The sequence below is a fragment of the Herpailurus yagouaroundi genome, unplaced genomic scaffold (assembly GCF_014898765.1).
Source record: "Herpailurus yagouaroundi ecotype Mexico unplaced genomic scaffold, PumYag 197, whole genome shotgun sequence".
Lineage (NCBI taxonomy): Eukaryota > Metazoa > Chordata > Mammalia > Carnivora > Felidae > Herpailurus > Herpailurus yagouaroundi.
In genome coordinates, this window is record NW_024412428.1 from 5,826,268 (window position 1) to 5,850,114 (window position 23,847).

Below are 23,847 nucleotides of genomic sequence, written 5' to 3' on the forward strand. Positions count from 1 at the left end.
ATCACGTTGGCGTTTTGTCCGTAGATTTCCGTAGCTAAAGTTGTGTCTCCTTCTGTAATTGGTAAGGATCTGTGGGGAAACATATTGAGGCTTTGTAATAGCCTGTTTTCATCCACTGCTTTCCACTAGTCTTAGCATCCGTTGATGATTCTTGCCCCAAACACTTACTGTTGTGGTGGTTGCAGATAGGTGGTTTTTGTGGTTCCCTAATTCTGCGTTTATTAGGTAGAATTCTGCTGTAAGTGCTTTCGTTTCTTCCCTTGTCATTCATTCATTCAATCAGTTTGAACTCATGGATTCTCATTTTATTCTGTGGGCTATCATCCGTTATCTTTCTTATTTATTTTGATGCTCACATTTTCCCAGATTTGGCCAGTAGGAGTCCTTTCACGCGGGCCCCTGTGTCCTTTTGACATGTCTCTGCCACTCTCTGAGTACTCCTGTATGTTTTTAGAAAAGCACAGCAAAAGGTGTGCTAAGCTCCTCTTGGCCTTATCCACCCTCGGCCCTAGAATCAGTCATTTTTCCAAGGAGCCTTGTTATTTTTAGTGGTGAGTGAAAAGCCAGAATCTCGACCAATCAGGATCGAGGTGCTAGGGGTGCGCACTAAAATTTCTGAAGGGCCTTGTTAGGACTGGTTTCTTGTTCTACAGAAAGGACTCCTATCAGACAACGGTGGTTGTTGCCAGTAAATCGTCGCTTTTGAATACAATTGAAAATCCATGCATAATTTTGACTGCTTTGGCAGCTTAGAGGCAAACTTCCCAACCTGACATACCTGGACACGAATTCGTAATGGTACCGATAAATCCATAAGTAGATCCTTTGTCAGTAAAGAATGAATAAATTACACTTAGCTCAGCGTGGTCTTCAATTCAGAATGATTTTAGTTTCGCTATTAATGGACTTGCCACTTCGAAGAGCGCGTAAAATTAAGCTTTTCAAATAAGTTGCTGTTTGCAAAACTGAATACTGTAATTTGCAACATTTTAGGCTCGTTCATCAGGAAAATATAGTTTCTCCCATTTACTTCAGTCACTTGTTGGCTTGCAGCAGCTGGCAAAAGATGAAGTATGCGGTCCTCAGTTTCTGTGTCTTTTTTTTTTGTTATTGATAAATTAAGAACCTCCGGGGCATCTGGGTAGTTCAGTCGGATAATCGTCTGACTCTTGATTGCAGCCCAGGCTGTGGTCACTGTTCTTGAGTTTGAGCCCCACCTCGGGCTTTGCGCTGACCGTGCAGCACCTGCTTGGGATTCTCTCTCACCCTCTGCCCCTCTCCTGCTTGCATGCATGGTCTCCTTTTCACAAAACAAAGCAAAACAAAACACTAAAAGAACTTCCTACAGAAGTATAGTCAATGGCATGGTTTTTGGTCTTTGGTTTTTGTTTTTTTCCCAAATAGGGTTAAGCATTAAAGGCAGAGGCCACATGTTATTTATCCTTGTCACCTTCTATAGTATCTAGGCGAACGTGGTTCTCAGCAGTAGTCGCTGTGCTTGGAGAATGCTGGTGTGACTTTGGCAAGGGACGAGAGTATATACTCCCATATTCTTGGTGATACATGCTGTCCCTGTTAGATCTCTGTATAACTGAAAGGAAAGGGGAAGGATTTGGGTGGGCAGAGGTGGGAATCACACTGGAATATTTTTTATTTTTCTTTTATTTTTTAATGTTTATTTTTGAGAGAGTGTGAGCAGGGGAGGGGCGCAGAGAGAGAGGGAGACACGGAATCCAAAGCAGGCTCCAGGCTCCGAGCTGTCAGCACAGAGCCCCACCTGGGGCTCAAACCCACGAACTGCAAGATCACGACCTGAGCCGACGTCGGACGCTCAACCGACTGAGCCACCCGGGCGCTCCTGGAATATTTCTTTTAAACTATGAATGGCCAGATAGAGAAACAAAAATTAGTTGGCTCTATTTGATCATGTCTCGTATTCAAAATAAACAACTGATAGGCCTGGGTAGATACCCTTTGGAACCTGGTACTTTGTCTACAGATCATCCAGCCTGAACGGGCATTTTCCTGAATAAGTGTCGTAAACCAGAACTTCCAAAGGATGTTATTAGGTGGTGCCAGGCCCAGTCCGTTTGAAAACATGGTATGCTAGATGCTTCTCTTACAGATTCCTATTGCATATGAGCATATTAAAGATTTGAGATACCCCAAGGCATAGAAACACGTTTGTCGAATCTTTTCAGCCCAGCATTCCCCAAACTTACTTGAGCAGGGAGCATTTGTTGGTTGTGTACGTGTTAACAAGAAAACACTGGTAGAGAGCCTGTGGTTTTTTGTTCAAGAGATACCTGCTGAACACTAACTCAGCACAGGCAATGAAGAGATAAAAGGCTTTGCTCATACCCGCAAAGAACTTCTGTAAAGACAACGTTTGAGTTATGTGAAGAGTCCTGTGACTGAGGTATGCCTAGGGTATTGTGGGAACACAGAGGGAGGCATGATGTTCCCCCGGTCTGCATCCAGAAGGATTGATTTGGAGTTAATACGTTTTTATTCACTTATTCCAAAATCTTTTTGAGCACATATAAGGCAGACCTGCCCTAGACCTTGGAGATTGATACAGCAGTGCGCGGGACCCAGTAGAGCCCTTGTCCTCTTGGGTCATACATTCTGGCGGAAGGAGACAGGCAGGAAACACGAGGAATAAGCACACGTGTCCGGTGAAGCTCAGTCAGTTAAGCGTCTGGCTCTTGGTCGCGATTTCGCGGTTCGCTTCGTGAGTTCGAGTCCCAAATCGGGCTCCGTGCTGATAGTGTGGACTGGGATTCTCAATCTCTCCTTCTCTCTCTCTCTCTGCCCCTCCCCCACTTGTGCGCGCGCTCTCTCAAACATAAAAAGAAAGTACGAGGCTGCAATTATAACATGGTGGTAAATGCTAAGGAGAAAAGTACAGCAGGGAAGGGCCAAGGGGGTGTGTGTGCTTCTAGTGTGGTGAAGTGATTGCAATCTTAGCTAAGGTTGCTAGAGACGTCTCACTTCGAAGGTCACAGTTGGGTACAGGCCCGGATGAAGCGAGGGACCAAACCATGTGAGTTTCTGGGACAAAAATGGTCCAGGGAGAAAGAACAGGAAATGCACCCCCCCCCCCCAAAGGCAAGTATGATTGGCACGTCTGAGAAACAGCAGGAAGCCAGAGTAGTTGGGGGAGTGGAATATGCGAGGGGGTGGCGTACTGGATGAGGCCAGCGGGGTAGGTGGCGTTCATCACGTGACCTGTGGCTCTTGCTCTGGGTGGGGGGACAAAGGGCGGAAGGGCTTGAAAGCGCAGAGCGGTGGCGCCACCTGTGGGGAAGGGCCGTGGGCACCGCAAGTAGTCCCTTCGGACCGGAGCACAAAGGGAGGGCACAAGTGAGGTGCGTGGGGCCTTGTGTGGCCTGCCAAGAGGCCTAGAGTCTATCTTGAGATGCTGGGGAGGAGGAGGGACAGTCAGATCTTTCTTTCAGAGAGATCACTTGGCAGTGGTGTGATGAACAGGTTCGAGGGTGGGAGGCGAGCCTGAAAGCAGAAAAGAAAAAAAAAAACCAACAACTGTCGCTTAATTCAGGAGGGAAACGGGGAGAGTCGGAGCTCAGGGGCGCCGGGAAGAGGCAAGTGACAAGGTCTGGTGTTGGGTGAGCCGTAGTGGGAGGCAGCAGCCACGGATGACCCCGTTTCTGCGTGGGCTTCCCTTTAGGTGATTGATGCCTCTCCACACGGGGGTGCAGGTTTGAGTTAACGTGAAAATGAATTCCTGTGCGCACTTGTACAGCATTTTGGGGTTCTGTAGGACATCAACGTGGAGATGTTCATGAGCCAGTTAGGCACACAAGTCCGGCACTCAGCGAAGGGTTCCGAAGGCAGTGAACACGCGCTAATTCTGGATATCGCATCTAGTTACAGAGTTTAGAAATATGTAATTTGTGAGGACTTTATTTCATTCCCTTGCCTTTGTCGAAACCGTTTTGTATGTTGTGGCAATGGAAAGCGTTGGCAGAATTTTAAGCGACTGTAGAGGATCATACACTAGATAACAGACTTTGAGAGAAATGATTTCTTGCTCAGCTGACATCAGTGGCCTTGGGGATCCCCCTTCCATTTTTGGCAGAGGGATGACTTTTTAGATACAGAATGTTTTTACTGATTCCTTTATTGCTCTCATTTTTTTTTTTAATTTTTTTTTTTATGTTTATTTATTTTTGAGACAGAGAGAGACAGAGCATGAACGGGGGAGGTTCAGAGAGAGGGGGAGACATAGAATCCGAAGAAGGCTCCAGGCTCTGAGCTGTCAGCACAGAGCCCGACGCGGGGCTCGAACTCACAGACTGTGAGATCATGACCTGAGCCGAAGTCGGACGCTCAACCGACTGAGCCACCCAGGCACCCCTATTGCTCTCATTTTTAAAGAGAAAGTTCCTCCTGTTAGGACAGTCACACTATGGGAATTTATGACACTGTACTGCTTTTAGATTCACAAGAAATGCTTATCTGGTGTCTGGGAGCGACCATTTAGGCAGCAAATATTTTAGTCCCTTTAATTAAGTAAACAGGAAATTACCGAGTGTCTTGTGACCTGAAATAATTTGTGGAAGTTGCTAATTTCTAGGCAGGGAAGTTCAAGGAAGTATATGATAAAATCAGGAGATTAGAAGCTAGAAGACCAAAGTTTAGTTTCATCTTTTTCTGCCACTTACTAGCCATGAGATTTGGACAGATCACCTTTCTGACGGTCAGGTTGGTCATCTAGAAAATGAAAGCAGTAACTCGCTATTGACCTCATAAGCTGGTGCGTTCTTTGAACAGGCGTTTGTCAGGACTCATGGGTCTGGCTAGGGCTGGGCTGCAACACTGAACAGACAGGCTTCGTTCTTATTCTCACATCTTGCAGTGTTGTGAATTACAGCAGACAGTCTGCAAAGTGGATATCAGACTGTGTAAATTGTAAAGCACTATGAAAACCTCACGGTTATTCTTGCTTTAAGTAAGTCTTCTTTCCAGAAGAATTAAAATGAAAACCTTACGCTCTGTGAAAGATAGGGGAATAATAAGACCTACCACAGACGGGGAGGGAATGTTTGCAGAAGACATAATCTGATAAAAGGCTGTTGTCCATAATATACAAAGACCTCTTAAAATTCAATAAAAAGAAAACAAACAACCTGATTAAAAAATGGGCAAAAGACCTGAACAGGCATCTCACCAAAGAAGATGTACAGATGGAGGTCACAGCACATATGAAAAGGTATTTAATATCGTATGTCATCAGGGAAATGCAAATTAAAATGAGAAAACCACTTCACACCTTTCAGAATGGCTAAAATCCAGAACACCGACAACACCAGATGCCGATGAGGGTGTGGAGCAACAGGAACTCAGATACACGGCTGGTAGGAGCGCAAAGTGATACTGCCACTTTGGAAGTGAGATCATGACCGGAACCGAAGTCCGACGCTTAACCCACTGAGCCACCCAGGCGCGCCCCGACTGCCTGTTTCTTATAAAAATAAACATATTCTTACCATACAGTCTGGCGGTCCTGCTCGTTGGTGTTTACCCAGATGAGTTGAAAACTTTTGTCCGCACAAAAACCTGCACACAGCTGTTTAATCCTCACCACCAGACACGAGAAGCAACCCAGGCGTCCTTCAGTAGGTGAATGGATAATCACGCTGTGCTTCGTCCAGACAGTGGGACGTTACTCAGCGCTAAAGAGAAACTAGCTGTCTTGCTATGAAAAAGCATGGAACCTGAAGTGCTTGTTACTAAGCAAGTATGACTAATTGTAATTAATGACGATTCCTACTATATGACATTCTCGGAAAGGCAAAACAAGACAGTAAAAATCAGTGGTTGCCAGGAGTTGAGAGGGGGTGGGGTGAGGGAGGTAAACAAGTGGGAGCATAAAGGATTTTCAGGGCAGGGAAGCCATTTTGTTGAAACTGTAATGGCGGATACATGTGTCTTTTATGCATATGTCAAAACCCATGGAATGTATACCATCAAGAGTGGACGGACCCTCCTGGAAACTAGACTTTGGATGTCACGATACGTCACTGCGGGTTCATCAGTTACAACAAATGCATCACTCTGGGGTGGGATGTTGATCGTGGGGAGGCTGTGTGTGACGCGGTTAGGGAATATATGAGAACTTTTCTGTGCTCTCTGATAAATTTTCCTGTGAACCGGAAACTGTTCTTAAAAGTAAAGTCTTATTTATTTATTTATTTTTAAAGTGGTATCTCTGGCAGAGAGAAGATGCAGCTCTGCCTCGCACAATCAGGGTAGACGGTTATTAAGTGTTTGTTGAATGAATAAAGGAACGATGTTAGGATTTGGAAATTCAAGCAGGTACTTATTCCTGTCTTTTCAGAAATGTTTTTTATTACATTTTTTAAAAAGTGAGAGTAGTTGTGTCTGGCACTCATAAGGATCCATGCAGAAAAAATGAACTCAGAATGCAAAATAGTGATTTTTTGAGAGTGCCAGATTTTTAGAGAGTGCTTAGATTTCAAAATATGGATTAGAACAATTTAAGGCCACTAGAGAATGTTAGGCGCAGCGTAAGATACCTAATGTTTCTGATTGTGAATGAAGCAGAATCTTAAATTTAGAAACCAACATGATTTATTTAATTCTCACAGGAAGTAAAAGGAAGGTTAAGTTCCTGAGATTCTATTTATACATAAAGCATGCAAAATGTGAGCACATTTTTTCCCGACAAAGTTTAATGGGAACCAAGTTTCACGATAACTCACATAGCAAATGAGTGAACATTCCATAGTGTCTTAAAACTTTACAACTTTGGGTCAATTTCAGATATACATGAATTTCCAAATACATTTTCAAAAGCTGTAAAGGCCTTTGACCGTGACACTTTAATTTTATAATCATTTGCACAAAATCCCACGGGTCGACAGTCCTCAGCGGTGGCGAGAACGTGTGAAGGCTGCCTCAGCAGTTCTTAACAGATGGCCTTCTCCATTCATTCTCTCCTATAGGCAAACATGCTGAAGACATATTTGGTGAGCTGTTTCATGAGGCTAACAACTTCTACATCAGAGCAAATTCTCTTCAAGACAGAATTGATCGCCTCGCTGTCAAAGTTACCCAGCTGGATTCAACAGTGGAAGAGGGTAGGTAATGGCACGGAAGCAACGAGCTAGAGGTGATGTTGACAGGACAGCAGTAATTAATTGTGGTGTCATCACTGTTTTTTCCTTGGGGTAGTGTACTGATACTTCATCTTGTCCTTTCTGGAAGAATATTAAGGGGGGGGGCGGGACCCCAACATTGGGTTACTTAGTAATTAAAAGATTCTTGTCTGCCTTATATATGCCATACTCTTTTTAAAAATTTTACACATAGAGTATTTGTGTTTAAAGGCTTCTTTGAATGAATTCGGTATTAGAAACCCTAATTTAGGTCATTGGTAGTCATTCTAAAGATACTTTCTTAGCCAAAACTCACAGAATCACTCAAAAGATGTGGTCCAACTAAGAGGGAGGGTGATACGTACACAGCATGACTGAGCGAAGGCTTCTAGCTGTACGCTTGTTGGGGTTGATGCCTGTAAATAATCTTGGTTGATCCTGCTGATTGCACACCTCAAGAAATAGCATTTACCGAAGGCCTTTAGCATCAGAGTTTTCAAATAAAGTCAGTATTGGTAAGCACTGTGTAGTTAACTGATCATCACTTTGAGGATTTACTGTGAAATTGTGACAGTTTCACAATTAAAATTCTACAACTCCTCTTTAAAGATTTCACTTTCTGTAGCTTTCCAATGAGAGACTGAGGTTAGACTGGAAGAAAAAAAAACTTGAAAAAAAGTGTAAGATGTGTCATTTCGTATTTACTTGAGGAAAACGTTCAGAGTAACAATTCCTGTGGTAGTTACCGTGTCTCGTTGCATTAAAGTGATCTTCACATCTGCTTTTTCTACTAGACCTATAAGAGTAGTGTCAGTAAAAGATGAAAGTTTTATTTATTTATTTTTTAAATGTAGCATTTTATGCAATTCATCCCTCATCATTTATGTTCAGGGCTTTCCAGAGGTCGTTGTTAAATTAGTGAATTAGAAATTTAACAAAAATGCAGAGCATTGAAATTTTAATATCCATGATGAACATTCTCTAGTCTGATTTTTACGATTGGTCTTGTTTGAAAAAGGAAAACCTGGATAGCTATGCGGTATATTCAAATGAGAAATTTTATCATCTTAAGCCAGTCATTCATTTTTCAAATTGGTATCACAACTGATTTTTAATATTTATTCATCTGCCTTCAGTTTTGTTTTTCTTTTTTTCATTTGTGGGCTCTTGCCATCAGAACACCAGTGATAAACCTTGGGCTGGAAAAGATTAATCTGTGCATTAGATTTCCTAAGATTTTGCAGTGCGTCCATCTCATATCCTCAAAATCATTTCCAGTCAAGATTTACCTGATTACTGTCCTTGGCATGGATGTTATAGTAGAAGAAAACATTTGACCAAGTTAGGAAATCTGTGTTCTATCTCAGGCCTACCTTTTTTTTGCTGGGTCACCTTGGAAGGGTCACTTAACACCGTCATGACACTCCCCTTCATCGGTCAAGTGGTTAACGGACCAGGTTGGCCAATTCAAAAAGTTGACGTCACAGTTAGATGAGTTAATACATGAGGTACGGAGCGTTGTGCCAACAAGAAATAAGTATAGTCAGCCCTGATTTTCTCACCCCTGAGTGTAGTTTTTGTGTCCTGCTACTTAATTTCTAGGACTGTAGAAAAGCTTTGCCATCTTTCTTTAACGTTCGTGTCAAGAAAACTTAATGCGCTTTTTACATTTGTGTGTTTTTTGCAGACATATTTCGTACATGTGTTACAATTCAACTGGTATTAACTGTTTGAATGTTTTTTCCTTCTAGGATACCCAGATCTTTGCACTTACATGCCTGTTACACTCAACTGCATTCCTTGTGGTTTCTGCAAAGTGCTAGTATAAAGAATGATGCTCTAATGCTAGGTTCAAAGAAATAATTAGATCACTACAGAAGTGGGCAAGATGTGATTCGACTTCATTTTATAGAGATAACTATTATTTATAAGAGGGAAGGAAGGCACATGCTATTTAATGCACAGGCTTTGAAACGAACAATAAAAACATGATTTTGTTATCCTAGGGGATATTTACGATTATGTCTCAAATGATGCTTATTTCTGCACAGTGAAAAATATTTCTGTATAACTCAACTTGGGGGGCTTTTCTCTAAATAGTGTCACTACAGGATATCAACATGAAAAAAGCTTTCAAAAGTTCCACAGTCCAAGACCAGCAGGTGGTTTCAAAGAACAGCATTCCTAATCCCGTTGCTGACATTTACAACCAGAGTGATAAGCCACCTCCTCTGAATATTCTTACGCCGTACAGGTATGGCTTCGTGCGTTCCTGGTGCCGTTTTTAGTCTAGATAAGCTGAGACAGGAGGGCAGTGCTGTGAAACTATTTACGCTGTGAAAATAATAATTGTATTATATATACAACAAAATTAGTTACTGGTACAGAACTGTTAAAGGGTTCATATTTGAAACTGTAGGTAAACTCACCGAGAGAAGCGTGAACTGTCGCGTTAGCTTTTGTGTCTGAAGTAGACACCTGTGGTACCTATCTCCTTTTGTAGACATCTGAGTAGATATCTGAAGTCGAAGCGGACACATCGTATGGTATCGTGTGTGATGTTTATCCTCATATCCAGAGTCAATTTTAAAGGAACTGCCTAGTTCATGTACAATGTGGCAAAATGCCGGTCTCAGCATTTCAGCACTGCAGGAAAACGTATTCCGTGGCAGTAGGGGTTTCTAAGAGGGAATAATATAGTCAACGAATTAACCCGCTACTGTCAAATGGTAGGACACGTTTATTAGGACCAGACTTCTGACAAAAAAGACTGGAGAATCAATGGCGAAGAAAATATTCAGAAACTGAAAATGCTGTTTAAAAACACCTCTCCTAGCTGTTGCCACATTCGTGTTTTCTTTCCGTATTCTGTCACCTTGTCTCCCATCTCCCTTATCTGCAGACCTTCTCATTGTCCCTCATTGCACACAGCTTGTTCTTCTCCCACACTTACCCTGCTGGTGAACTCACTCCCTCACAGCACAGGCTGTGGTAGGGGTGGTCTTCACTGTCCTCAGGATTAGCTCCTCTGGGTGGCGTTCTTGACCGCTGAGGGAGTTCTCCGCTTCCGGTGCCGCCATCTTGGTTGGGCCTTTGGCACTTCTCAGAGAGTGCTCAGACGTTTTTTGGTCTGAATTCCTGTCCCTTCTCAGGGTCCAAAAGGAGATGTGTGGACCCCCCTCCATTGAAGCTCTGCTAATAAAGTAGCAGTTCCAACCGTACCCCCTTCTTTTAGCACAGACAGAAAGATTCTCTCAGAAAAGAAGTCCTAGAAATCCCCGGGAAACTGTGATGGGAGAGGGCCAACCTGTCACAGTTTTCTGGGAAATATGTCTGCTTTTCTGGAAGGTTTAGCACACGCGTCTAAAAATTGATGGCCTCTATGACTAGTGGCATTGTAAGCCTAATGTTTTAACTTGTGGTTTTGCTTTTGTTCATAGGCATTTTTCTGGGGGCAATTTCAGTTTCACTTAGCACTCTGGAAGCCCTGAGGGCGGGCCTGTTAAAACTTTCCTAAGACACCTCACTAAATATTCTAAAGGAAAAAGCCCATAAAACTCAGTGAGCCACTTATATTTGATAAATCAAGATCATGATTAGATAATTTGTGGTGACAGAAAAATTCTAACTATATAAAAAATGACTTGTATATATTGGATGTGTGCATTCAGTTTTAGGGAAAATAAAAATGTCTCTGACTTTTTAATAGTGTGTTTAAGAAGAGCAGTGCTGGGGCGCCTGGGTGACTCAGTCATTTAAGCGTCTGACTCTCGATTTCGGCTCAGGTCATGATCTCACTGTCGCGAGATCGAACCACACGTAGGCCTCTGCGCTGACAGTGTGGAGTCTGCTTGGGATTCTCTCTCCTTCTGCCCCTCCCACCCCTCAAAATAAATGAATAAACTTCTAGAAAAATAGAAGGGGCGCCTGGGTGGCTCAGTGGATTAAGTGTCTGACTTTGGCTCAGGTCATGATCTCACAGTTTGTGGGTTCAGCCCCCACTTTGGGCTCTGTGCTGACAGCTCGGAGCCTGGAGCCTGCTTTGGATTCTGTGTCTCCCTCTCTCTCTGCCCCTCCCCTGCTCACACTCTGTTTCTCTTTCTCTCAAAAATAAATAAACATTAAATTTTTTTTTTTTTTAAAAAGAACAGTGCTGACTCAGATGTACTTTTTGATAGTAAAATCATATTTGTGGTATATAAAATACTAAATAAAGATTGGTATTATATGAGCATCACGAAATGACATATTCACTTGCTGTAAACAGGATATTGCTGCTTATATTCTTGTGTTTAGATTACTGTTTGTTTACTTACATGAGCTTCTGCCTTCATTAAAGTATTAGCTCCCCTCTTCAAAAAAAAAGTGTGGATTTTGTATGTCTTAAATTTTGCAGCAAGTTACTGCTCAGTTTTTTCTGTATCTTCGTCTATATAGAAGGCCTCGTATCTTAGGGAAACATATATGTTTCACAACAACGTTCTTAATAAAGTCTCTATAATGGAAGTCTCATACCCGTTAGGAAACTTGGGAAGGAAGTGAATTGCCATGGTTAGTGATTTTCAGACAGTTGAACAGGCCAGAATAGCCCCTGTAGGAACCTGGGCCTTAGTTTGAGATGATGAGAAGTTCAGCAGGAGCAGGAACTTCAAGGACAGGCAGGGTTTTCCCCTGGACTCATTCAGTTAGTTTTCTTTGACTGTTTAGGCAGAAACTTTTTTTTTTTTTTTTTTTTTAATTCAAGTTACTTAACATACAATGTAGTCTTGGTTTCAGGAGCAGAACCTGGGGATTCATCTCTTACATATGATACCCAGTGCTCATCCCAGCAAGTGCCTCCTTAATGCCCCTCACCCATTTAGCCCATCCCCCCACGCACCTCCCTCCAGCAACCCTCAGTTTGTTCTCTGTATTTAAGAGTCTCTTATGGTTTGTCTCCCTCTCTCTTTGTATTTTCTTTTTCCTTGCTTTCCCCTATGTTCATGTGTTTTGTATCTTAAATTTCACGTATGAGTGAAATCACAGATACCTGTCTTTTTCCACTGACTTATTTTGCTTAGTATAATACACTCTAGTTCCATCCATGTTGTTCAGCATAAACTTACACTCCTCTCACTGTGCCTCATTTCATTTTGCTTTTATCTGTGCCTAAAATGACTTGTTGAAACACTAATTTGAAATGTAAATGTTCTGCTTCCTCCTGAAGGTAATCTACAGGCCAAATACTTTATGATTATTTTGAGTGTTACTGTTGATTTATATTACACCTTGGGATTTGTATTGGCTTTATGATAGGTGAATAACTCCTATAAACACCCGGAATATTCTTTCAGACCACAGTAGTTACAGCAGGACTCGAAAATGAAATGCCACGAGTGAATTCTCTTTGTGGGTTACTTCTACTTCTGTCACACTTACACACCTTGAACACGTTGCTTCTTTCCAAATAGAATTTACAGATGTTGGGCCAACCTGATGTAAAAAAAAGGGATAGCATACTTTCTAATTTAAAAAAATTTTTTTCAATGCTTATTTTTGAGAGACACAGAGAGAGAGAGAGAGAAAGACAGAGTGTGAATGAGGGAGGGTCAGAGAGAGAGGGAGACACAGAATCCGAAGCCGGCTCCAGGCTCCGAGCTGTCAGCACAGAGTCTGACGTGGGGCTCGAACTCACAGACCGCAAGATCATGACCTGAGCCGAAGTCGGACGCTTAACTGACTGATCCCCCAGATGCCCTGTGTACTTCTTAATTTTTATCCTAATAATATTGAAACTCCAGAAAAGAGGTGAATATATATACACAAACCAAGAATCCATCCATCTGTGTGTGTGGCCCCTGTTGGAATAAGCAAAATGTTTCCTGAAATAATTGAGGTATTAGATATTGTTGTTTATGAGCCATCTTGTGATTTTTAGGCACTTTTCTGTACTTAAACCTGAATTGGCAAGAGTACTTTTTGCCTGATTATTCTAGAAAACTTTGCCCTTCCTGCATGTTTGCAGTTTTTGTCAAATAAGGAAATCGGAGAAACATAATATATAGGACAGTTAAAATGCCCCATGCAGACGTTATCCTCTCATGAGCTGAAATTAAATTCGTCTTAACCCCATCTGAAAATGTCTAACAACCTTTTCCCCCCCAACTTGTAATACATTGCTTTATAGAGATGATAAAAAGGATGGGCTGAAGTTCTACACAGATCCTTCCTATTTCTTCGACCTCTGGAAAGAAAAAATGCTCCAGGACACGGAAGACAAAAGGAAGGAGAAAAGGCGTCAAAAGGTAAATAATTCTAGGACGGGAACGTGCATACTTATGTGTCAGGGAGCTTCTTGTTTAGAAATAAGTCAGTAAGTTCTTTATTTAAATGGTTGAGAGGCTGGATTTAGGGCAGAAGTAGGTTGCATTTTTTACATGAAGATACTGACCATTCAGTCTAACACAGTAATACTGTATTTCAATAAATACTATCTGATTTGTTCCCTAATACTTGCATTGCTTTAACAGAAGTAGAGGCTAATATTTCAATTCCGTTTGTAACTGTGTTTTATAGCTTTTCTCCTGCTGTTCTTTAAATATATATCATGGAAACATCAGATACAATGATCTGTTCTCATCTCTTGAAAGCATTCTTAATTGGTGGGTTGGCCCCTCGCTGTAATTAATACCTTGGTGAGATGTTCATGTTGAATTGAAAAGCATGTGTGATCTGTACATATAGGGGATAGTATTTACTAAAAAATGAGACTCCTTTCGGTGAGGTGGTCGTAGGCAAGAGAGTTGCATGTCTAAAGGTTGACAAACATCCACATTATAAGCACTCTTAGAAGAATAAGCCACTCTGGTCAGGTGTAGGGACTTCTGGGTTTTTTTTAATGTTTGTTTATTTTTTGAGAGAGAGAGAGAGTGCGAGCAGGGGACGGGCAGAGAGAGAGAGGGAGACACAGACGCCGAAGCAGGCTCCAGGCTCCGAGCTGTCCACACAGAGCCCGACGCAGGGCTGGAACTCACGGACCGTGAGATCATGACCTGAGCTGAAGTCGGACGCTTAACCGCCTGAGCCACCCAGATGCCCCTAGGGACTTCTGTTTTAAAAAGACAGAAGACTTAAAAAGAAAAAGACTTCTGTCCTTTGGGGCCCAGAAATTAGACTTAACCCACTGAGAGTTAATTCTCCAAAGGCAAATATTTGCTAAGACTCATGTATGTAAAGTATGTTTAAAAAAAATGAGCACCTGTTTTGCTTGACAAAGATTAGCGTGCTTTGGTGAGGACAAATTCTTGGTATCTTGTGGGGTGGTGGCATTAATGTGTGGCAGCATTTAGATGTACTGGCCCCAGAGAAGTGACAGTTTGGGATGGAAGAGAATTTGGGATGTGAAAATAGGATTTAAGAAAGGGACATGGAAAGAGTTTGCAGACTGCAAATGTAAGATGTTCTCACGGAAGTCCAGGGAAGAATTCCAGAGGTTGGTTATTCATGGTCTCTCCCTGCACTGTGGGTCGGGGAAATCAATTGGGAAATTTGGGGAAGAGTATTCCAGGGGAAAAGTATTCAAGGGAAGAAATTACAAAGTATTCAAGTGAAAAGAAGAAAGACCCTAATCTCTTGACAGGAAGAGAAACATTTGTCTAAAGGCCCATTGGTCTCAGTCCCTATACCTTTTTATATTAACAGAGGTTTAAGAGTATTTTCCTTTATTTTTTTATTTTTATTTTTTTATTTTTTATTTTTTTATTTTTTATTTTTTTTCAATGTTTATTTATTTTTGCGACAGAGAGAGACAGAGCATGAACAGGGGAGGGGCAGAGAGAGAGGGAGACACAGAATCGGAAACAGGCTCCAGGCTCTGAGCCATCAGCCCAGAGCCTGACGCAGGGCTCGAACTCACGGACCGCGAGATCGTGACCTGGCTGAAGTCGGACGCTTAACCGACTGCGCCACCCAGGCGCCCCTAGAGTATTTTCCTTTAAAACATAATGTCCTTTTAAATAGCCTTCTAGGTTTCCCTTCTCGGTGATATCTTGGCAAAAATACCCAATTTTTTCAGCATTGTTCTTCAGGGAAAAACCGTGTTAGTCTATGGATGATTATCACGTCTTCAAAATGACGCCATTTCCTTGCTGTTTTGTCTCATTGCACATTCCTCTGACACATAGAATTCTGATAAGGACTTCTTATTCACTTACATAATAATGCGTCTCGAATGCCTTCTAACTGCTGGATAAACAGTGGTGAGAAAGGATTATCGCCCTCACGGAAATGACAATGTAGCAGGGGAGACAAACATGAAGTAATCATGCAGCCCGCTGGAACTCATAAAGAGGGAAAGAAGTTTGAAAATTCTAGTACAAATCTGCTTTTATTAGGTAGGAATGTAAAATGAGGCCAGATAGCCTTCATTTCCCAGGATTTCGTAAACACGGGTCGCTGCTTTCAGTTTTGCACTGACAAATCTCTCTGAAGAAAAGTTAGTTTAGAAAAATTTAAGGGGTGAGAAATCCATTGTTTCTGAACTCACTTTCCTTAGTTTGCTGGTTTCGAAACATTTTTAGAATTGCAAATAAATAGGTAGTTGTGAGCGTGTCGTTACGGTGCTGTAAGCGTTGTGAAGGAAAAGTATGGTGTGCGGTGGGGTGAGGTGACGAGGAGGGGACAGCGTAAGTGCAGTGGAGTGTCATTCATTGAGCCCCAACAGTGGGGAGTTAGAAGTCAGCTAAGCAGAGTTGGGGGAGGATGTGTGTGTGTGTGTATGTGTGTGCGTGCGTGCGTGCGTGCTGGAAGAAGGGAGGACAGAGGAGGTGGGGTGCATTTGGGGTAGAAGCAGCCAAGACCGTACTGGGCTAGGAGACAGTTGGGCACATTCTGGGACTTTAGGACAGTGCAGTTGGAGTATAGAAGCGTCACTGTTAAAACTTTGTCAGAGTTTGTGCACGTGTGTGCGTGCGCGTGTGTGATGTGCATGATGGTGGGTAGATTTGGAGGCTGAACCGCTGTAAAGACCGTTGCATAATCGTAGCAATACCTGAATAGTCAACATACATCATTTAAAAGTAAGGGTGAGAGTTACTGATCAGTGCAGTGGTTCTTAATCAGGATGCATATTGCTCGAAATCCATTGAAGTCTCCCTCCTTTGGGTTTCTACAGGTATGCAGACAATACATGCTGTAAAATGCTCAAATTACACTGAAGTGAATACATTAGAAAATTTGGGGAGAAGTTTCTTCCCTCCCCAGGTGTCACTAATCAGTAGAAACAGTTCAGGGCGCCTATTTTTAGGTCTTTGGGGCATTCGTAAATATGTGCACACACGTTTCACCAAGTATTTTTACGTGCGTAGAATTGTACCACTCTTGACGTACACACACACGCAGATGTGTACGGATATTGACATAATTAAAGACCTTCTTTGGTCTTTTTAACAGTTGTATGGTACTCCAAGGTATGCCCACTACGTAGACTATTTACCCGATAGCGTATTAGGAAATAGAGTGTAAATAATTGCTTAACCACAATAGTGCTGTACTCATGTGTCGATATCTCTTCTCAGTAAATTCCTAGAAGGCAAGTAGGAGTTTTAAATTTTGAAAGATGCCATCATATTGCCCCTGACCATTAAAAGACTGAACCAGTTTATACTCTTAACAGACTTCTTCTAGACCTGGATGTTATTATTATTTTTTGGATGAGCTCACCCCTCCCCCTCATCTAATTTGCATCACACATCCTTATTAACCATTTGCATGTGTTCTGTGAGCTCCACGTTCACATCCTCCGCCAGGACATCGCCTATGCCTCCTGAACCCCTCTGCAAATAGTCCGGCTCCGCCTCGGCACCCACCGCGAGCCGTCAGCCGCCCCTTTTTCCAGGACCTGCCTGAGCAGCTTCTAATTGGCATCCCTGCCCTTCCCCCTTTTATCTTTTATTTAGTTTTATTTTATTTTTTTGCCTTCTCCCTTTTGATCCGTTCTCCACTACCTAGAGGGTGGCAGGGTGTCAGCCCCTCCCTTGTCCCATTGCTCTCGGGGTAAAGAAAAACACTCGTGACACAGCCATTAAGGCCTTGCAAACCTTTTAGATCTTGGAGTCGTTCACCTTAACTCACCATTTCCCTTCTTTATTCCTCCTGGCGTGCCGCTGTCTGCCCTCCACTGCACGTTCCCTCCCCTGTGGGCATGCTGCTGACCCCTGCTCCTTTGCAGAATTAATGCCTGCACACCGCAGATCTGACCTCTCAGTCACTCCAGGACACTCCCTGACTTCCAGACTAGGCAGCATTCGGTGTACGATGCACTTACGTTTCACCATATTTTGTAGCTAGGCGTTTATTTGTGTGATTTTGTGGGCTTCGCCCACCGGATTGCAGGCTCCATGAGGGCAGATTCCGTGTTTGTGTGTTTGCTGTTTGTATCAGCAGCGCCTGACGTGGTGTCTGGGACGGAGTAAGCGCCCTGAGCCCACCTAGACCTGGTCATATAGTCAGCCTTTGCCAAGTGCACACTGTCTGTAAAGCCGTGTGTGGAGGTGCTTTTAAGAGGAGCGTAGGAGTTAAAGGCACACAGTTCTCATCCTTAAAGACCAGGACGTCTTACTCGGGAAGCAGGAAAAACACGTAAACACACGTAGAAATAAGTGCCTTCGCCTTTAAAGAAACACCTGTGTAGGACCTGTGTACTTACTGGAGACATTTTTGCTGGCAACGTACGGCTGGCACAAGAATGATTCTTTGTATGTGAAGGTAAGTCCTAATCACGGTTTGCTTTGTGTGAAGCTAGTTGCAGGATTAGCTTAAATATTCTGTAACGATCTTCTAGAGACTGGAAATAGAGGATTTTGAGTTATTTCGTGAAACATGATGGCCTGTTAACAACTCAGTCAAAATTGTGCAGTGGTGGGAAATGATTTCTCTGCATGTTAGATATTTCACGTGTATAATACACATCCAAAAGGTACAGCACATTTAAAACAAGCTAAAAGCCTAGTAAGGTGTAAATTCTCTTCTTTAATTTTATTTATGTATTTTGAGAGAGACAGAGGGAGGGCGCCAGCAGGGGAGGGGCAGAGAGAGGGGGACAGATGATCTGAAGTGGGCCCTGTGCTGACCGCAGAGAGCCTGACGCAGGGCTCATGACCCACGATGTATGCTGACCGTGAGATCATGACCTGAGCGGAAACCAAGAGTCAGACACTTAACCGACTGAGCCACCCAGGCGCCCCTTAAGGTGTGAATTCTTTACCAAAAATGATGGTAAGCAATTCCTGTAGTTAGCTGCAGTACAGTCCGTAGCTTTCATTTATTTCGGTTACGTAGTGAAGTCCCCGTTCCTTCTGTTGGGTCCGCGTTGGGTAAGAGAGTATACGCTTAGAATTTTCTTAACGTTAAAACCACCGGAAATGGGAATGTCTCTTGTCTGCGCACCACGCTTGTTGCCTATGCATTACGACTGCATTTAACTTGTGTTTTCCTCTCCCTTCTGTCTTGGCATGCTTGCCCTCTCTGCCTGGACACCAGGAGCAAAAACGTATAGATGGCACAACCCGTGAGGTGAAAAAGGTTAGGAAAGCCAGAAACAGGCGCCAGGAGTGGAGTATGATGGCATATGACAAAGAGCTTAGACCCGACAACAGGCTGTCTCAGAGTGTGTACCACGGAGCGTCTTCCGAGGGATCCCTGTCCCCAGACACTAGGTGTGTGTGCGTGTGTCGGAGCAGAGCCTCTGCGTAGCGCTCGGTTTTATCGTACATTGGAAACGTACCAGTGGCTTTCGTGTTCACGTGGCCCACGGGACGTTTCAAAGCTTTCCTTAAAAGTCGATTCTGTATATGTTTTCGATTGTGAAATAATCCTTTAAAACAGTTTCATTTTACATTGGGTCACATCGTATGATTCTCCACCACTCTGACTTCAGTTTATGGTTCCATCAATCTAGACGCTGTGTTTTAACGTTGATACTAACTTGGGGCTTGATAACCGTCGATGACTGACGTTTTTATTTTAATAATCATTAATTCTTTCTCTTCTGCTTTAGCTTAGAATCTCGAATTTCCTTTGCCACCTGGTATCTAAAATTAATTAGTAGGTAGTAATTGATGTGCCTGCGATGCAACTTTATTATTCTTTAAATAACCTTTTCTAAGAGTGGTGAGCAAAAGCGATAGTGTTTTCTTCGGTGCACTAATCTTGTGTATTCTAATTTCAGGAGAAGAGTTCTGTTGGAGTTACTTTAAGAAATTGTAAGCATTTAAGTAAAAAAAAAAATATTCCTTGCAGGTGTGAATGACATGGTCACTAAGTCACCATTTGTTGCAAAAGGGATTCACCGAACGACAGAAGCTGACTAGTCCATTTTTACTTCTGGTTTAATTTCCTGTTTCTGCTTTTGTAAGGTCATGGTCTGCCACTTGCCTGCAGCCTCAGAGTCTTCCGTCAACATTTCAAAATTCCAATAGAGAATTCTTAAGTGACACAAGAATGTTCTAAAAATAGCCAACAACCTGGACGTCGCATTACATCTGTCTTTTTTTTTTTTTTTAATGTTTATTATTGAGAGACAGAGAGAGACCATGAGCGGGGGAGGGGCAGAGAGAGGGGGAGACACAGAATCCGAAGCAGGCTCCAGGCTCTGTGCGCAGAGCCTGATGCAGGGCTCGAACTCAGGAACCACGAGAGCACGACCTGAGCTGAAGGCAGACGTTTAACTGACTGAGCCACCCAGGCGCCCCACATCTGTGTCCTTTTTAAATTTTTATCTCTGTAACCTAGGCGTCTGGTCCGCTCTGCACAAGTGGCTTTGTCTTTGGTAGTTACCATGCCCAGAAACATCCCTGCCCCAGAAGGGCTGTAAGTCTTTGACTGGCTATGTTAGGAGGCAAGTTCTAGGCAGTTTTTGTGTACTGGCTGTTACCTGTTCAGTATTAGAGAATTAGCGGAGCTTTAACTGAGTGCTCGCCTCAAGTTTGAATCTCTGTGTCCATTTATTTCCATAGAAAATAGCAACGACGATCCAGGTTGCTCACGCCTCTAGGGGTGAGGAGGGGTACGTGAATACGATAGCCTTGAGAGTGTCAGTTGGCTTTTTGGCATTTTTTTTTCCAACTAATTTCGTTGTGCCTGTTTACTCATAGGAAACCTATGCTTTATTTTATAATACTCCATATACTTGCTCTCCCATTTCAACAGATGCAGGTGGAAAAATGATTCTTTCCTCCCTCAGTTGCGGGATGGTTACTCACTCTGGCATCCGAGATTCCGTTGTTCCGTGTTGGGTATAAGATTGACGGTTGCTGAGATTATTTAGTATTCAGCCTTTGTATTTATGTGGTTCAGGTGCATCTTCATTTTTCTTAGTTTGCAGAATGCAAATCCCATTTCCCACAGCCTCTTGCTATCTGCACACACGAGGTAATAGATTAAAATTCATCCGTGTACTTGGATTCTGTCCCTTAATTTAGAGACTTTTTTCATTTTACTAAACTGTATCACTTTTTCTTCATATTATAAAATAAGCTTTTTATATTTGGAAAGTACCGGGGCGCCTGGGTGGCGCAGTCGGTTAAGCGTCCGACTTCAGCCAGGTCACGATCTCGCGGTCCGGGAGTTCGAGCCCCGCGTCGGGCTCTGGGCTGATGGCTCAGAGCCTGGAGCCTGTTTCCGATTCTGTGTCTCCCTCTCTCTCTGCCCCTCCCCCGTTCATGCTCTGTCTCTCTCTGTCCCAAAAATAAATAAACGTTGAAAAAAAAGAAATTTTTTTATATTTGGAAAGTACCAACGAAAAGTAAAATATTATCCATAATCCTATCATCCAGAGAAACCCCTTTCTGCATTTTAGTGTATTTCTTCCTTTGGTCTTTTTTTCAGTACACATACATGTTTTTTCTTTTACAAAATTGAAATCATGCGCCATGTTTTCTGTCTTTTGACTTTTATTATTTCATATTTATGTTTTAAGTATTATTTAGAAACAAGGTTTTTAATGGATATATTGAGGACAACTGAAATGCCAGATTTCACGGCATGTATATAACCTGTTCGTGTAAGTAGTGTGTTTGAATCCAATCCAGGTAAACTAACCATGAGATTTTGCTCCACTGATCAGGAATGGTTTGATTCTAAGCATAAATTTAGGATGAGAATTGACACACTTGCCTCCTGCTCTCCCTTGCCCTCCTCAGGGGTAGATACCTCCAGCCCTTGTGTTTGTCTCTTCCTGTCCTGTGCCCGTGTTACAGCCATCCCACTGCCCACCTGTCTACCCACGAGACCCTGGGGGAGTCTTTTGATTCTCCCACTGCGTCTCCACTGCCTGTACTTTTCTTCTTCCTTTTTCTGTGCGGTCTTCACTCCTACCGGTTCTCCTTTCTGTAACGGACAGTCAGTGATGACCATGACATTTCAGGACCACCCTACTCGTCTCCACGTTGGTACAGCATCTTCTGGGTCTGACTGCTTGCTACCCTCCCGCGGGGATGTCTGGCCCCCACCGGGCCCCCGAATCCCCACCTTTCCTCCAGCCCGCTGGTGGCCCCCCCCCCCGCGACCGGGGGGGCCCCCCCCTCCAGAGCAGCCCTACCCTCCAGACCTCGCCCCTGCTGTTCTTATCCTCAGACGCTCACCCCCTGCTCCTTTACTCTCTCCTCCATCTGGTCTTCCTTCCCCTTTCCCCGGCTCCTTTGGGCCTCTGTCACAAGGCTACTCTGTGGGAGGAGTGCCCCGAGTTACCCCAGGATGTTTATACAGTTTCTGGCTCCCCATCTCATCAGAAGCACTGCCTATTTTGCGAGATGACCTCGTTTCCTCGAGAAAGTGGTGCCACGCGGTCTGTGACACAGGCACAGGCGCGCGCGCGCGCGCGCACACACACACACACACACACACGGTCAGTCACGCACCACCAGTGGCTCTAGTGTCTTAGGGTTTCCGTTTTTAAAACGTGCTACCTCTAAAGCTAGGTCGGGTGCTTCCCCCATTAAGAGTGTTTTTAACTCGCTAGCAGTTTGGATGGTTCAAAAGACATACTTATGTTCGCACTGTAATCTAGAATTCACACTGCAAGTAAGAAGCAAAAAAGTGAGTTATTCGTTATTCTCATTATATTGCAAGTAGGGAAGGAAAAAAAAAAAGCAAAACAGCAGCCTCTTGTCATTTAGAATGCTCTTCTGTGCCGTGCGACGCTCCGGTTAAGGAAGCTACCGTCGGGATTTCAAAGATCGAAATTCAGTTGGTGTCTTCCCTGCTCCCCCCCCCCCCCGCATCCCCAACGTGTGTTTGCCTGTTTCCTTCAGAGAGAGAAGCACAAGCTGAATCCTACCAGAAACCAGCAAATAAACGTGAGAAAAGTAAGAACAAGAAGAGAAGAGTGGGAGAGAAGGAAAATGGGCATTGAGTTCATGAGTGACACCAAGGAGCTGGCACAGGCAGGGAGCACGGCCGAGGACAGAGTGCCCAGGGGGTTCGTCACTTTGCGCCCTCGGACCCCAGCCTCAGGTTGCCCGCCCTGCTTCGGCCGTCCTGAGAGGACGCGCGGCCCCCTTACTGACAACGCCTCCTGTAACCTGTCCTGTAACCCCGGGCCAGGAACACGCCGCTGTCGTTACTAACGCCCGTGGCCTGCGTGGCTGCCGACACTCACGGGTCCCCCCGCCCCCTCCGTAGGGCCTCGCCGGCGTCCCGGCGTCCGCACCTTTCTGAGCTCTTCTCATCTAATCCAAGACCTCCGTTCCTTCCAGAGTTTCGCATTCAGCTGTGCGCTCAAAGAGAAGATGACCTTTCCGTGTTACCCCACGTTCTTTCCCTTTTGGCCGAGTACAGTTCTTCTGTCGAAGAACACTACGGTTCACTGTATTGCATTCTGGATTTCTTTCCTTTTCTTTCCCGTTCGTGTTCATCCGGGTCACCTGCCATTTCGTAACTTCTAATGATACGCTCTCACGCTCATTGCCACTGAAATCCTCTGCCTTAGGTGCGGTTTTTTAATTAAAGGGGATCTGTCTTGTAGCCTTCTCTCTTAGAAAAAAAAAAAAAAAAAAAAAGCACGCTGAAATACTGTGGAAATGGGGCTCTGCTGCTCCCTGCTTGCCGATCTGACTTACCCACTTCAACGCTGTGAATCTGAAGCCACGTAACACTGGGGCTTGCTGCTAAAGTCGTAATGATGTTGTTGCTGGGAGGCTCTCATGGGGCTGGACCTGGCCGGTGCTTGTAAAGGAAACACAGTGTGTGATTTCTGTACATTGGCAAGGTTGTTACTCAAATAGAGGTGTATGCCTGTCGGGGTGGGGTGGGGGGATCCTCCTAATTTAATTTGAATTTCTCCCCCTCCCTCTTCCCTCAACGCCAGGTCGCACGCATCGGATGTCACAGATTACTCTTACCCGGCGACCCCCAACCACTCTCTGCAGCCGCAGCCCGTGACCCCTTCTTACGCGGCCGGCGACGCACCACCGCACGGGCCGGCAGCCCAGGCCCCCGAGCATGAGTACCGACCCCCCTCCGCCTCGGCGAGGCACATGGCGCTGAACAGACCCCAGCAGCCGCCGCCGCCACCCCCACCGCAGGCCACAGAGGGGTCCCAGGCGTCCGCGCCCATGGCGCCAGCAGACTACGGGTAACGGGGACTCCTGCGTCCTGCCGCGCTTGCTGTGGCGTCGGGAGTCTTGCTGTGTGTGCTCGAGAAGGTGCAACTGGACGATCATACCTT

The 23,847-nt window shown here is 44.1% G+C and overlaps 1 protein-coding gene across 9 annotated transcripts in view; it reads left to right on the plus strand.

Moving 5' to 3' along the window:
- WASF3 (WASP family member 3) overlaps positions 1–23,847 on the plus strand; it is a 118,959-nt gene that overhangs the window by 87,929 nt on the left and 7,183 nt on the right. For 8 of the 9 annotated variants that reach the window (XM_040448084.1, XM_040448087.1, XM_040448081.1 and 5 more), the window contains 5 exons: positions 6,993–7,127; positions 9,246–9,399; positions 13,312–13,429; positions 18,663–18,838; positions 23,488–23,754. In XM_040448084.1, coding sequence (XP_040304018.1) covers positions 6,993–7,127; positions 9,246–9,399; positions 13,312–13,429; positions 18,663–18,838; positions 23,488–23,754 — 850 coding nt within the window. Of the gene's footprint in view, positions 1–6,992; positions 7,128–9,245; positions 9,400–13,311; positions 13,430–18,662; positions 18,839–22,432; positions 22,600–23,487; positions 23,755–23,847 lie in introns of all 9 variants that reach the window. The other variant, XM_040448088.1, reaches the window with a different exon arrangement.